Source organism: Cherax quadricarinatus, chromosome 49, assembly GCF_038502225.1.
Source record: "Cherax quadricarinatus isolate ZL_2023a chromosome 49, ASM3850222v1, whole genome shotgun sequence".
NCBI classification, from domain to species: Eukaryota; Metazoa; Arthropoda; class Malacostraca; order Decapoda; family Parastacidae; genus Cherax; species Cherax quadricarinatus.
Genome location: NC_091340.1, coordinates 4,531,069 through 4,546,970, shown reverse-complemented (window position 1 = coordinate 4,546,970; position 15,902 = coordinate 4,531,069). Strand labels below are relative to the sequence as shown.

Below are 15,902 nucleotides of genomic sequence, written 5' to 3'. Positions count from 1 at the left end.
TACTGATCCAGGTAAACAGTGGAATACTCTACTGATCCAGGTAAAGAATAAGGGAGTTAAATCTTGGTGAGCAGTGTGTCAACAAATACTATCTTGCCGTAGTGAGACAAATGACTGTCGACAACACCAGGGAAATAGATATAAACGCCTTCACTTTGGACACCTTTATTGAAGACGTTTCAGCCATCGGATTTCGATTCCTTTCGGTCCCAGGACCGATTTCACTCCAGCTAGTGTTCTGTTAACTGATGAGTGGGTATCCTTGCTTAATTTAGTAATTATTGACAGATGGATTTTTCGTTTTTTTATTAAGCAGGTCACCACCAGTACAAGGGTCATTTTTTGACCTGAAGATGTTGTGGTTGTATATGCTTAGTGGTGTGACTACCCAGGATGATCGAACACTCTTCCCTCCCACAGACTCACCATCAACGCTAACTGTCCTATGAACCTGAATAACTTCCCCATGGATACTCAGCGCTGCCCTCTCAAACTCGGCTCCTGTGAGTACTCTCTAACACTTCTCAGCAAAGGTAACCCGGTAGCTCTAAGACATGGAGTGTTGAGTGTGGTATGTTTAATATCAATTTGCTAATGTAACCTTGTGTTATGTTACTTGAGCTGTGGCTCACTCTGTCTCTATGTCTTTATCTTTGTCTTTTTGTCTCTGTCTGTCTGTCTCTGTCTTTCTGTCTTTCTGTCTGTCTGTCTCTCTGTCTGTCTCTCTCTGTCACTGTCTCTCTCCGTCTGTCTGTCTATCTGTCTGTCTCTCTCTCTCTCTCTTTATATATATATATATATATATATATATATATATATATATATATATATATATATATATATATATATATATATATATATATATATATATATATATATATATATATATATATATATATATATATGCAAAACAACCACTCTGAAAGAATAGAGAAATTCCAAGCGCTTTCGTGACTACTCACGAGTAGTGAGTAGTCACGAAAGCGCTTGGAATTTCTCTATTCTTTCAGAGTGGTTGTTTTGCATATTTTGAAATCACATGTTTACTGTGATCTTATTGCATATATATATATATATATATATATATATATATATATATATATATATATATATATATATATATATATATATATATATATATATATATATATATATATATATATATATATATATATGTTCTTACCTTCTCTCCTTCCGTTGTTTCAAGCTTGTAGAAGGCCCCAGGAGGTTTTCTCAGGGTATCGCACGGAAACTCAAAGTCTGGAATATCAATATATCAATGACCAGAGGACAACTGTATGTGCCAATAATTGCACATACATTACTCTAACATTCATCTTTACATACATCATGCACAGCCGGATTAAGATTTCGTAGGCCCCTGGGCTACAGGTACTGTGAGGTCCCTGAGCTACAGGTACTGTGAGGCCCCTGGGCTACAGGTACTGTGAGGCCCCTGGGCTGCAGCACCTGGAGGCCCTCCAGCTGGTGGATACCCCTGGGCTGCAGTGCCTGGAGGCCCTCCAGCTGGTGGAGGCCTCTGGGCTGCAGCACCTGGAGGCCCTCCAGCTGGTGGAGGTCCCTGGGATGCAGCCCCTGGAGGCCCTCCCGCAGGCGGAGGCCCCTGAGCTTCAATCTGGGCCTGCATGCATGTAACAATGACTGGTATTGAGACATGTACTGGGGATACGTTTCACTCACTGAGAGTTCTTCAATATTCTTCAGTCCTAAAGAAACCCCTGGCGAACGAAACGTATTCTAAAGTGACCTAGAGACAGCAGGACCAATGGAGAGGTAAAGTTTGATGTGATCAATCCCTCAGTCTTGAAAACGTAGTTCTGAGGTGGTCAGTCCCTCAGTTTGAAGAAAGAGTTCAACTCCATTATCTCGAACAACGAGATGAAACGTCTCCTCAATAAATGTATTAGTACCCGCAAACGTGTCTGTCTAGGATATTTGTGTGTTGATAACCCAGTTTGACTTCTACCTTCATCTCTCCCTGCGTCTCTGGCTCAGCAGTCGCCTACACTACGAGAGACGTGATGTACAGGTGGAACGAGGACCGTCGCATCGTCATAGCTCCCGATCTCATGCTCTCCCAGTTCGATCTCATCGCTACTCCATCTGGCTTCGAGAACACTACCAGACGCGCAGGTGAGTACTTGGTGCTCGTTTTTTTTTTTAACCCGGAGGGGAATTTACTTAAGATAATCCAGTGAAGTCTTGTTGCTAGAGTGTCTGGCTTGTTTTTTCACAGTGTAGCTGCTAGTAGATTGGTGCTGGGTGGTGGTTGGTGACACTAGGTGGTACTTGCTATTTCCCATGAAGGTACAATGCTGGAACAATGTACAGTACAATGCTGGTACAATGTACAGATATAAATAAGCGTGAGTGTGACTTGTAAATTGTCCAAGTCGGCAAATGTTTTGTAATTGGGATGAATTGCAAAGGACCTGCCTAGTATGGGCCAACAGGCCTGCTGCAGTGTTCCTCCTTTCTTATGTTCTTATGTTCTTATGTAAATGTCTTATATAAGCTTTTTCTCTTCTATGTGCGAGTTATTTGTGTATGTTCCAGTTCTTTAATAAGCGTGGGCTATCTGCGGCACGCTTACTTAGCTGTAGGGAGTTCGGTCCCAAGCCTGCATGCAGTGATAGCCACTGCATTGTATAGTGAACCTCACCTGGATTACATCTCTGTGGTGATGTGGGCAGCTAGCTCTTCCTGTTACTGCTCTCCTGGCTTCATATGTTGGTCCACCACTGTGAGAGTTGTGCAAGAGTGGTATATAATACCGACAAGATGAAATTAAGACACATATGCAACATATGGGTATCTTTATTGTACACGTTTCGCCATCCAGTGGCTTTACCAATACAAATTCCAGGACATAACTTGAAGACAGTAGAACTATATACAGAAGATGAGGTAATCAGTCCCTCAACCTAGGAGTAGGTGCGAAGAGCACCGGTGAGGCAGTAGAAACCTTGTCTTTTTGGAGGTGTCTTGAGTGTATAATCACAAGGATAACATGAGTGAATTTTTAGTCCCGTGATCCCAGATTCAGTTAAACTTTCTGTCGAGACAGCCGCGAGTGACAGTCAACAGACATGCATTCTCCTGTCGGAAATGATTTGTTAACTGGGTTTAAAGACTTTTCACCTTCTGCTAGGAATACTTTAATATCCAGTACAAGCCTATAGGTACTAAATTAAATTCTCTCTCTCTCTCTCTCTCTCTCTCTCTCTCTCTCTCTCTCTCTCTCTCTCTCTCTCTCTATATATATCTCTATATATCTCTATATAAAAATATCTATATATATATACAGATACGTGGGATAGCTAGAACTTTCAATGCAGAAGATGCTGACCCAATGATGACACTCCTCAAGACACTTGTTCTCTCCAGGCTGAAGTGAGTTTACTAAGCTAGAAAATATACAGAGAAGTTTCACTGCCCGTGTACAACTGGGGATGCCTGAAATCCCTTCAGCTGTATTCCTTGTAACTAGTCCCTGGAGGGACTAGTTGCAAACCTGAGCAACGAAATCACCCAGTCAGGAACTGTGCAATGTTTCAAGGGTTGCAACATGGTAGATTGCGGTTCTGCAATAATATTGTAGTATTACTGGCAGGTAATACTAGGTGGTGATAGGTAGTACTAGGTGGTGGCAGGTAATACTAGGTGATGGTATGTAATATTAGGTGGTGACAGGCAATAGTAGGTGGTGGCAGGTAATACTAGGTGATGGTATGTAATATTAGGTGGTGACAGGCAATAGTAGGTGGTGGCAGGTAATACTAGGTGGTGGCAGGTAATACTAGGTGGTGGCAGGTAATACTAGGTAGTGGCAGGTAATACTAGGTGGTAACAGGTAATACTAGGTGGTGGCAGGTAATACTAGGTGGTGACAGGTAATGCTAGGTGATGACAGGTAATACCAGGTGGTGACAGGTAATACTAGGTGGTGACAGGTAATACCAGGTGGTGACAGGTAATACTAAGTGCTAACAGATAATACTAGGTGGTAACAGGTAGTGCTAGGTGGTGACAGGTAATATTAGATGGTGGCAGGTAATGCTAGGTGGTGACAGGTAATGCTAGGTGGTGACAGGTAATATTAGATGGTGGCAGGTAATGCTAGGTGGTGACAGGTAATGCTAGGTGGTGACAGGTAATGCTAGGTGGTGACAGGTAATGCTAGGTGGTGACAGGTAATGCTAGGTTTCTTCTCCAAATTGTGGGTTGTCAACCATTTCTGTTGCATTTTGGGGGCATGTTCACTCACAGGATGAGTGGCACTCACAGGCTGAGTGGTATTCACAGGCTGAGTGGCACTCACAGAATAAGTGGCACTCACAGGCTGAGTGGCACTCACAGGATAAGTGGCACTCACAGGATGACACTCACAGAATGAGTGATATTAACAGGCTGAGTGGCACTCACAGGCTGAGTGGCACTCACAGGCTGAGTAGCACTCACAAGCAGAGTGGCAATCTCACAGGCTGAGTGGCACTCACAGGATGAGTGGCACTCACAGGATGAGTGGCACTCACAGGATGAGTGGCACTCACAGGATGAGTGGCACTTACAGAATAAGTGGCACTCACAGGCTGAGTGGCACTCACAGGATAAGTGGCACTCACAGGATAAGTGGCACTCACAGGATGACACTCACAGAATGAGTGACACTCACAGGATGAGTGATATTCACAGGCTGAGTGGCACTCACAGGCTGAGTGGCACTCACAAGCAGAGTGACAATCTCACAGGCTGAGTGGCACTCACAGGATGAGTGGCACTCACAGAATGAGTGGCACTCACAGGATGAGTGGCACTCACAGGATGAGTAGTGCCGTCACCCAGTGAACCTAAAAATTTCCGAGGATGCCCAACAGTCTCTGGTAACCTCATCAACGCGAATAAATGTCCCAGACTACATCCAAGAAACAAGGCACATAGTATATCGAGTGTCGTGTGTCCTCCACACCAGGCAGCTACTCCACTTTACTGGCCTCCTTCTACCTGCGGCGCCGTATGGGATACTTCATCCTTCAGGTGTATGCTCCCTGTATCCTCGTCACTGTCCTCTCCTGGGTCGCCTTCTGGATCAATCGCGAGGATACTTCTGACCGAGTCGCCTTGGGTAAGGTCCCAGGCCGCTGTGCAAGTTACGCTATAGGAAGCCATCACAACAAGTCTGCCTTCAACACGCTAAGTCTGTACAGAAAGTCGTGTTTTCTTGGCTGAAAAAAACACGTGAGACATTATATCGGCTCATATATTTTTTGGGTTTTTTTTCTTATGTTGTACTGTCGTCGTTGACTTAGCCCCGATGTTGACCCCGGGGCTTTCTCTTGTCCTCTTTCTCTCATATCCTTCCATGTTTGGATATAACTGTGTATTGCAGTCAGTACTGAAGGGAAGAGAATGGTGTGGCACAGACTTTTATTGGGACAAAGTTTCGCTCTATATTGCTCTTGATAGTTTTATAAAAACGTTGTCAAAATAAATGCTTGCCCTGCAACTTTCTTTTCTTCAGTAACCTCTGGAATGGAAAAGAGACATCAATGCGGTAAAATGCGAGGCTCTGTTGACACGAACAGATTATCACAGGCTGATCTGATCTGTTTATGACTAGACAAAGCCCACTGTAATAAAGTTGGTAGAATTACCGACAATATGTAAAGTAAAAGGACACAAGTGCAACTAATGTGACATTTATTGTGGCAACGTTTCGCTCTCCAGGAGCTTTATCAAGCCATGGCTTGATAAAGCTCCTGGAGAGCGAAACGTTGCCACAATAAATGTCACATTAGTTGCACTTGTGTCCTTTTATTTTACAAAGCCCACTGTGTGGACGAAACGATGTCGATAAAGGATCGCATTTTACAGCAGAATTTTTCCATCGAGTAGGTATTTTATACCATTTCTCTCCAGCCCCTTGTTTATCGACTTAACGTATATCTGTGATGATATAGCAGTCATTACAGAAGTAACGTTCCTTGTAGTAACCATTACGAAGATATTACAGCTCGTAGCAGATGTTAAAATATGTAGACAGCATTTCAAAGACGGGGATACCTCATGATTACCTAACAGCCACCCTTACTTGATGCCTCTTTGTAACACTGACGTAAATTAGTTTCCTTGGACCAGCATAACACAACAGGCCAATGACATGCCGAGGACGCAGGGTCGTAGATAATCGATGCCAAAAGCTGTGTGAGCCAGTATGGCAAAGATTTTAATTTTATTGGTGTGTTCATGGAGACTAAGCCACAATACAGTGGACGGAACAATTCAATATTATTCAGCAATTTAGAGAGTAAACTTTAGCTGTCATTTCGATCCTTCCAAAAATAGGACTTTACGTAGTATGGGCCAGTAGGCCTGCTGCAGTGTTCTTCCTTCGTTTAAAGTTTTCTTTCCGTAATGCGGGTTAATCGTGAATGATATATAGCACGTTTTCATAAAATAAGTGAGCAAATACTGACTGTTGCTGAGTAGTATTGTCTCCTCATCTCGACTGCTGCACATGTTAAGCATGTTTACTTCCGATGTTTGTAACTATTATTCATTGCATGTTCTTCCTGTGCTCGCCATTTCCTGGACGATGGTTGAATGTGCCCATAACTTCTGAAACCTGCCACCTCGGCCTGTTTGGTGGTCACCACAATCTGTGCTGCAACCGCTACTACTACTGCCGATCCCTCCACTCTTGTACCACCACAATAACTGGCTTTGGCGGCTCCCTGCTCTTCCCTCTCCCACCGCCGGTATGGTCCCGCCAGGAGAGTTCTCCACCTTGCTGGCTAGCTTCTACCTGCAGCGACATATGGGAAACTTCTTGATCCAGGTGTACGGTCCGTGCATGTTGCTGGTGGTGCTCTCCTGGGTGTCTTTCTGGCTCAACCGTGAGGCTACCTCGGACCGCATCTCCCTAGGTGAGTAGAGAGAGAGAGAGAGAGAGAGAGAGAGAGAGAGAGAGAGAGAGAGAGAGAGAGAGAGAGAGAGAGAGAGAGAGAGAGAGAGAGAGAGAGAGAGAGAGAGAGAGAGAGAGAGAGAGAGAGAGAGAGAGAGAGAGAGAGAGAGAGAGAGAGAGAAACGGGAAAGGGTGGGGAAGGGGTTAAGTAAAAATGCAGTGAGTAACTATGTAATTTGAGTGGAGTGCCACAAGGATCCATTTTAAGACCACTGATTGTAATCGATTGATCAGATAGAGCGAACTATTTCTACCATAATACACAATACTTGCCGACAAAACACTGGCCTTGACAACAACGTCTGCTCGCCTTCCATTGACACTGAGAAACACATTCCTCTTTACTGACACTGTACACACACACACACACACACACACACACACACACACACACACACACACACACACACACACACACACACACACACACACACACACACACACACACACACACACACACACACACACACACACACACACAAAGAAGGGGTAGGGGAGACATGATAACGACATACAAAATACTGCGTGGAATAGATAAGGTGGACAGAGACAGGATGTTCCAGAGAGGGGACACAGAAACAAGGGATCATAATTGGAATGCTGAAGACTCAGACGAGTCAAAGGGATGTTAGGAAGTATTTCTACAGTATTTCTCGACCCCTGCAACCACAATTAGGTGAGTACAATTAGGTGAGTATACACACACACCTGTTTCTCGTCAGTACAGCAGTCAACACACTAGCCTCTGTGCGGCAGGCATCACCACCGTCCTGACGATGACCTTCCTGGGACTGGAGGCTCGCAAGGACCTACCTAAGGTATCCTACTCCACGGCCCTCGACCTCTTCGTCTGGCTCTCCTACGGATTTATCTTCGCCACCATCATCGAGGTGAGTCTCTCTCTCTCTCTCTCTCTCTCTCTCTCTCTCTCTCTCTCTCTCTCTCTCTCTCTCTCTCTCTCTCTCTCTCTCTCTCTCTCTCTCTCTCTCTCTTTCTCTCTCTCTCATACTTTCAGTATTCAATATGCTAACTAATCACCTCTTTCTACTATCAATGTATTCTGTGTACAAAGATATCAAGTGTTCCTAGTCAATATAAGAAAGAATAAAAAAGGAATATGAAACCTTAATAAGGCATGGAAATAATGTACAACATAAAATTGGAAAATTTCTGTACATCTTGTAATGGATGGATAAAGCCGTATGTCTGGCTAGAATGGTAATGGAAGGATAGACGAGCCTAACTGAGCCACCTGTGCAAAAATAAGTAAAAGGCACATTACAGTGACTGGAACAATACACAAACAAACCCCATATATAAGAAACTTCTGCCAAGGAAAAGAGTCCCTGGCAGAAGTTCACTCAGCGAGGACAGAACACGTGTAAGAGGCCAACTGGCAAGAAGGAACATGATGTGGAGAAGGTACAGATGCCAGCATATGAGGATGTGTACGGTCCCTTCTTGCTCAGAGACTAGTTTGCTCCTGGTTACTCCTGCTCAGGGACTAATTTGTATGTAGTTACTTCTGCTCAGGGACCAGCTTGTAAAGTAACAGAAGCCAGTATGTCAGATGAACGCAGCGTCCTGCTCAGGGACCAGCTTGTAACAGAATCTAGTATGTCAGGAAGTGTAGTGACTCCAACTCAGAGTCCAGTTTGTGAGGCAACACAGGCCAGTAATCAGAAGAGGAACGCAAACTCTTGTACAGGGACTGACTTGTGGAAACAGAGGTCATTATGTCAACAAAGCACCAGTTTCTGTTTAAGGAATGTTTGTGAAGACAGAGGTTAGCATGTAAAAAGATTAAATGTGGTAATACCTCCACACCGTATCGTCGCCAAGGCGAAAATGTACATAAGAATGAACGCACCTTCCAGCAACATAATGGTACAGAAAATATGCATGAGTTAGCCGGTGGTATTACAACAAACAAGTGATCTCCAACCCACAACCTCAAAAAAAATGTATTTATATTTTAAATAATAATTAACATTAAATTTAGTTCAAATGTAAATATATATGTAGGCCTACTGCATTTTCGTATCACTATCTTTACTATCCCATAATTATGACTAAGTTTTAAGTTGAATTAGAACTCACATCAACTCCAGGTGATCAATGAGGTAGTTCTAGCGTCTAGTTACCCCTTCAATAGGTACCTTGAAGCAGGAGAAGGGCTCTTGCTCTAGGGAACTGGAGTAATCAACCCCTCCCTGGCATCAAGCCTGACCACCTCACATTCACCAAGAACACCATGACAAACACACCAGTATACCTTTCACTTGAATATTATCATATTACTATACATTATGACAGGTAAGACATATGTGCAGCAGTTAGGTATCTTTATTCCGTAACGTTTCGCTTACACAGTAGGTATTTCTGCATCATTGTTATATTCATATGATTATTTAATTACATGTCTGTAATGCTTCGTATCTTCCAGTTCGCTTTCGTGCACATCTTCACGAAGGTCGGGTCAGGCGAAGTGTACCTCACGGAGAGAGAAGACAAGGAAGAGGAGGAAGAAGAGGAAGCGAAGGTGAGGTGGTGGGGATATTTCGTGTGGGTGTTACTCACGAAATGTTAAAACAGTGTAACCTTTGTAACCTTTGCCCGAAATGCCCCGGCATAATAGTGGCTTTCTTTGTACTTAGAAAACAAAAACTGTAAGTATACATTGTAACTTTTACAAAGAAAGAAACCTTTATCTTTATCTTTGATAACCTCACTGAAACCAAAACACAAGTCCACCAAGAACCCCAGTGGAAATAAGTCACTTTGACTTTTTGGGGTTATTCCTAAGTAATCCACACACATATGCTGCTATGTATGATAATTTATGTAAGTGTATTAATGTGTACCTGTACCTGAATAAACTTACTTGCTTATTTTCCCCAGGTAAGACTTAAAAACCGGTCTACATGTTTTATTTCCATTGGGGTCTTTGTGAAGGACCCCAGTGGTAATAAGACAGTCTGTCCTCAATGTCGCACTGACTTTCTTGGGTTATCCTGGGTGGCTAACCCCCCAGGACTAAAAACCCAACAAAATCTTATGTATCGTATCTTATCTTAAGTACAAATAGTGTATCCTCCAGCTTACCCATTTTCTTACACATATGTATTGACTTTGAAAGAAAACGAATTGTTAACATACTTCAGCCATAACTAAAACATCTTGCGGAACTTTTGGTGACGATTAGATTGTGTTGGGATTTTTAACCCCGGAGGGTTAACCACCCAGGATAACCCAAGAAAGTCAGTGCGTCATCAAGGACTGTCTGTCTTATTTCCATTGTGGTCTTTACATCTTGTCCCCCAGGATGCCACCCACACAACAGCCCACTAATACCCAGGTACCTGCTTACTGCTAGGGGAGTAGGGACAGCAGGTGTAAGGAAACATACCCAATGTTTCCATTCGTGCCGGGGATCGAACCACGGACACTCAGTGTGTGAGGAGAGTGCGTTGCCAACCAAGCCACGGGACATGAAGACTTTCACCTGGCAGTCTGGAGCTCTACCACTGAGCTCTATATTTTTCTAATGGAAAGATTATACTTTAACACAGTTTAGAGTAATAAGTGAAAGTATTTTAATAAATATTTTAACGAGATAAATCATTTTATAAAACTCAAAAATACAAGATTATAAACAAACCATACCACGGGTGGGGATCGAATTCGCGGCGATTAAGTCGTAAAAATCTAGGCCAGCACAAAGACTTTATGGACACATAAAAAAGTATATTATTTGGTTTAGGAACCAAAGCTAGTAATGGTTTTAGGGCAGGTGGCCCGTGGCCTGGTAGACACAGTTCACAGCTCTCGTTTCACACGCTGAGCGTCCGTGGTTCGATCCCAGGCAAGGGTGGAAACACTGGACGTGCTCCCTTCCACATGTCCCTGTTCACCTAGCAAGCAAGTAGGTACCTGGGTTAGTTGATTGGTATAGGTAGCATCCTGGGGGACAAGATTGAAGGACCAGAGTGGAAATAAGACAGTCCTCGATGACGCACTGACTTTCTTGGGTTATCCTGAGTGGCTAACCCTCCCGGGTTAAAAATCCCAACAAAATCTTATATATGAGTGGAAACCAAAGCAGTGTGATACTAGGGGAGAGAAGTAAACACATTTTTTGAGTACCCACATCAGTGGCCAACCCTCCACCACCTCCTACTCACCTGTAAAGAAGGGGAACAGATAAATAAAAACAATATTGAATATATTTAGCCGAGGATAACCCAGTAAAGTCAAGGTGACTTATTTTTATGACCCTCACTGTTTTCTTGTAGTTTTCAACTATGCTGTCGATTAAACAGTTAGACAGTCAAGTAGACAGTCAAGTAGACATTTAAGTAGATAGTCACTTGCACAGTGAAGCAGACAGTTAGGTAGACAGTCAAGCAGACAGTTAGACAGTTACTTGCACAGTGAAGTAGACAGGTAGACAGTCAAATAGACAGTTAGGTAGATAGTCACTTGCACAGCAAAGTAGACAGTTAGGTAAACAGTCAAGTAAACAGTTAGGTAGGCAGTCACTTGCACAGCGAAGTAGACAGTTAGGTAAACAGTCAAATAGACAGTCAAGTAGACAGTTAGGTAGACAGTCACTTGCACGGTCAAATAGATAATCGAACAGACAATGAAATTCAGAGTCAAATACATCTAGTCAGGTAAACAATTAAATAGACATTCAATAGATACTCGACTAGACAGGCAGATAGACTATCAAGTAGATAATCAAGAATAGGATTAAGTAGATCAAGTAGACAAGTAGACAGTCTAACAGACATTGAAATAGACAATCAAATACATAATCGAGTAAACCTTCATTTGAACAGATGGACAATCGAGTAGACAAGTAGACAATCAAGTAGACAAGTAGACAATCAAGTAGACAAGTAGACAATCAAGTAGACAAGTAGACAATCACTTAGACAATCAAGTAGACAAGTAGACAATCAAGTAGACAAGTAGACAATCAAGTAGACAAGTAGACAATCAAGTAGACAAGTAGACAATCACTTAGACAATCAAGTAGACAAGTAGACAAGTAGACAATCACTTAGACAATCAAGTAGACAAGTAGACAATCAAGTAGACAATCAAGTAGACAAGTAGACAATCAAATAACAGCCTCTATACCCCCCTCCCCCCAGACCGTGGTAGCGTGCACGGTGTTGTCTCTGGGGTTGAGAGAAAGCAACCTGATCAAATCCGGACCGAACGGTGTGGGCAACCTGCCACGGGCTTCTCCTCTACCCTGGCGTCCAGCTCTGCCTCCAGGCAGCGCTGCAGGCAGCACCTCCATACCTGGTCCACCGTGGAGCTCCCTCTCCAACCTGACGCAGCTCTGCAGGCGACGCAGCAGGCAACACCTCCGTCACTCCTGCTGCAGTCCCACTGTGAGTTGGAGATAATTGTCTTTTACGGCCCAGAAGCGATGGTAAGAAACTGATTCCTTATTAGCAACTGTGGGGACCCATAGCCTCGGTAAAGGAGATTCCTAAAAAGGCTTCGAGGAGAATTGTTGAAATTTCTCCGTGAATAGACATGTAACCAGCACATAGGAGATAGAAACCTATAACGACGTTTCGGTCCGACTTGGACCATTAACTAGTCACACAGAGCGACTAGTTAATGGTCTAAGTCGGACCGAAATCTCAGTAGTAGTACCAGTTCCTAGTAACCAGTTACCAGTAACCAGTGTACCAGTAGATGACTCACTACCAACCGTCTCTGCGTGAATCACTGTCTGTATATTGTTGCTGACCACAGCAGTATTTCAAACACCCCCCTCACATATGGGTACTGGGGTTAGTTAGTCTTACGAGAGAGAGCAAGGAGGCAGGTCACCGGCTGTTTGGCGCCTACAAATACTTACCGTTATAATTATACGTACTACCAGCCTACGTAAGTATTTCTTTACCCTATCCACGTGTTCGAACCCCACATGATAGAAACGCCGTCATAAGTTTCTCATATGTGCGGGTTATTTGTGTATTGTTCCAGTCACGGTATTGTTCCAGTCACGGTATTGTTCCAGTAACGGTATTGTTCCTTTTTCTTCTTGAAATCTTTTGGATATTTTGCCTCTCTTATCACCCCATCTTTTCTATAGTATAAATGCCTCACTAAAGCACTATTGTCTAGTTTCCCCGTATCTAAATAGCAAAAAAATATTTTAAGAATAAGTATTATTAACTTTTGATTTGGCACTATAGCTGTTCTCCAGACAGTAAACACAGCTGACTCTGTGTTTACCAGTCAGTGATTGCGTCCTAGTGTTGTGTAGAGGACAACGGGAGGTGACCCTCATTTTATTGAGTAATTTGTTGTGTATGCAGATAAATGGTCCAGAGAACCGACAAGTTGATATATTAGATACATGTGCAACACTTGAGGATATTGTGGAAACGTTTCGCTACACAGTGGCATCATCCTTCTGGTCTCCACTCTTCGTTTTGGACTAAGCAAGCCACTGTGTGGCGAAGCATTTCCACAGTAAATATACCCAAGTGTTGTACGTGTGTTTGATTTATCATCGTGATGTGAGAGATTAATAATGCAAGGCTGGGCATTGTTAATTTATGCAAATTATACTGGCTTGTAAAATGTAACATCAGGATCAGGGCACGTGATTCATATAGAGCAAGTGTCGTGATATCCAGCAGTACATGATTGTAGAGAGGATCTAGAATATAGATTAAGAGGGAGTTGAAGATCAGCGGGTGAGCTTGTCTAACTTCCCACCTTCTTCTCCCTTACCAGGACGCTGCTGTAGAGCAGCAACAGCAGCAGCAGGAGCAGCAGCAACAGCAGGAAGGAGGGACAAGCCGCCTCAAGGTAGAGCAAATGAACTCCGTGTCCCACATCGACGAGGTATCCCGTGTGTTATTCCCGGTATCATTCCTCTGCATTAACTTGGTCTACTGGTACACTTATCTATCCTACACACGCTAAACACAGCACCATCTCTGTATACCTGTTCTTCTGCTAATATTTTCTTTTATCCTCTACACCCTACAACACACGTACACTCACAGTGCACTACGCTAATCGCGTTATCTTCAGAACCAGGAAGAATCAAGTCACAATATTTGACTTTGTTGGGTTATTATCGATTAAAGCCGCACAATTTACAATTGTCGGATGCCTATATCCATTATGTAATTATTTTAACCATTGTTAAAAAAACAAAAAGGCACAGTACCCCAATAACCCGCACGAAGGAAACAGAAGCTTAAGACGGCATTTCTGCCCGACTCGAACCATTGACTAGTCAATGGTTATTCGTATTTTAACCGCTATTGAAATTCATAATGTTTCTTGCTCAATCTGTTCAACTGTATGTCGATTATGTGGATAAGAATATAACAACACAAGACTGCAAGAACTCTCTTACACGCTTAACTTGTTGTGGACACCCTGGACGAGGATCAAGCTGCAAGCTTGTTATGCACACGCTAAAGACCGAGCGATGTCTACCTCTCATATCCGTCTGCTACTTTGTCTACTTCTACTCTTCCAATAAACTGTAGACCCAGTGTAGACAGTAGGTCTACAAAACTACGACAAAGAGGATTCACGTGTAAAGCTACGATTTTTCTCTCTGATTTATGGAATTTTAATATAAGAATATTATTATTTTTAGTAAAAAATATTCCCCATATATCATTCAGTAGTCAGTGTAGTAAGTTATTATTACCGATAACTTGATATCATTTCCTGTATGTGGATGTTAGTGTTTGGTAATGGTGTGTTTGTAGGCAGCTATAATGCCTAAAATACTAGAAATATTTTGCATTCTTGGCGCCGTGGCTTCATACAGTGGCACCATACAGTGGCACCATGTCGTGGCACCACAGAGTGGCACCGTGTAGTGGCACAATACAGTGGCACAATACAGTGGCACCATACAATGGCACAATACGGTGGCACAATACAGTGGCACCATACAATGGCACAATACGGTGGCACAATACAGTGGCACCATACAATGGCACAATGCAGTGGCACAATACAGTGGCACCATACAATGGCACCCACCTCCAGGTCTGCTCGGTTATTCAGTTCTTTTAACAAAGTCAACAGTATCAATTTGTTACAATCATTAGCAATTTTCATATATATATATATATATATATATATATATATATATATATATATATATATATATATATATATATATATATATATATATATATATATATATATATGTGTGTGTGTGTGTGTGTGTGTGTGTGTGTGTGTGTGTGTGTGTGTGTGTGTGTGTGTGTGTGTGTGTGTGTGTGTGTGTGTGTGTGTATATGTATCGCATTTAATAAATATATCCAAAAATTTGTATATATCATTGTTTTTTTTTCTTGAGTGACCTCGGGGGTAAAGAACACCTGGGAGGTGGAAGTACATGGGAGGAAACACCTGACAGAACACCTCAAGAAACACCTGGGTGGCGACTTGGGGAGCACCTGGGAAGAACACCAAGTTGAACTCACCCCCACCCCTCAGGGGGAACGCTTGTGGGCAATACCTGGCGGGGAACACCTGGGGGAAGCACCTAGGAGAAGCACTTTAGAAAATCCCCTTGGGAAAAACATCTGGAGATCACCTACGCGGGGTAAAATACCCCCAACCCCCCCAACTAGTGTACATTGTACCTTTCTTCTCTCGATCTTTGGATATTATCTTAGTTTTGTCATACCTATTCTTAAAACTTTGCACGGAGCCAGCTTCCATTACTTTGACCTATGATTATTATTATTAACATTATTATTATTATTAATTATTATTATTATTATTATTATTATTATTATTATTATTATTATTCTTTCTTTCAACACACCAGCCGTATCCCACCGAGGCGGGGTGGCCCAAAAGGAAAAACGAAAGTTTCTCCTTTTACATTTAGTAA

General features: G+C 42.7%; 1 protein-coding gene across 5 annotated transcripts in view; it reads left to right on the top strand.

Moving 5' to 3' along the window:
* The window catches only part of LOC128696966 (gamma-aminobutyric acid receptor alpha-like), a 94,153-nt gene extending 78,862 nt beyond the window's left edge, over window positions 1-15,291 (top strand). The window contains exons 8-14 of one of the 5 annotated variants that reach the window (XM_070095106.1): window positions 421-503; window positions 2,017-2,154; window positions 6,795-6,947; window positions 7,742-7,875; window positions 9,432-9,527; window positions 12,148-12,393; window positions 13,760-15,291. In XM_070095106.1, coding sequence (XP_069951207.1) covers window positions 421-503; window positions 2,017-2,154; window positions 6,795-6,947; window positions 7,742-7,875; window positions 9,432-9,527; window positions 12,148-12,393; window positions 13,760-13,951 — 1,042 coding nt within the window. In that variant the 3' untranslated portion in view covers window positions 13,952-15,291. The remainder of the gene's footprint in view (window positions 1-420; window positions 504-2,016; window positions 2,155-6,794; window positions 6,948-7,741; window positions 7,876-9,431; window positions 9,528-12,147; window positions 12,394-13,759) is intronic. The other 4 variants (XM_070095109.1, XM_070095105.1, XM_070095108.1 and 1 more) reach the window with 4 other exon arrangements.
* The last annotated feature ends 611 nt before the right edge of the window (window positions 15,292-15,902 follow it).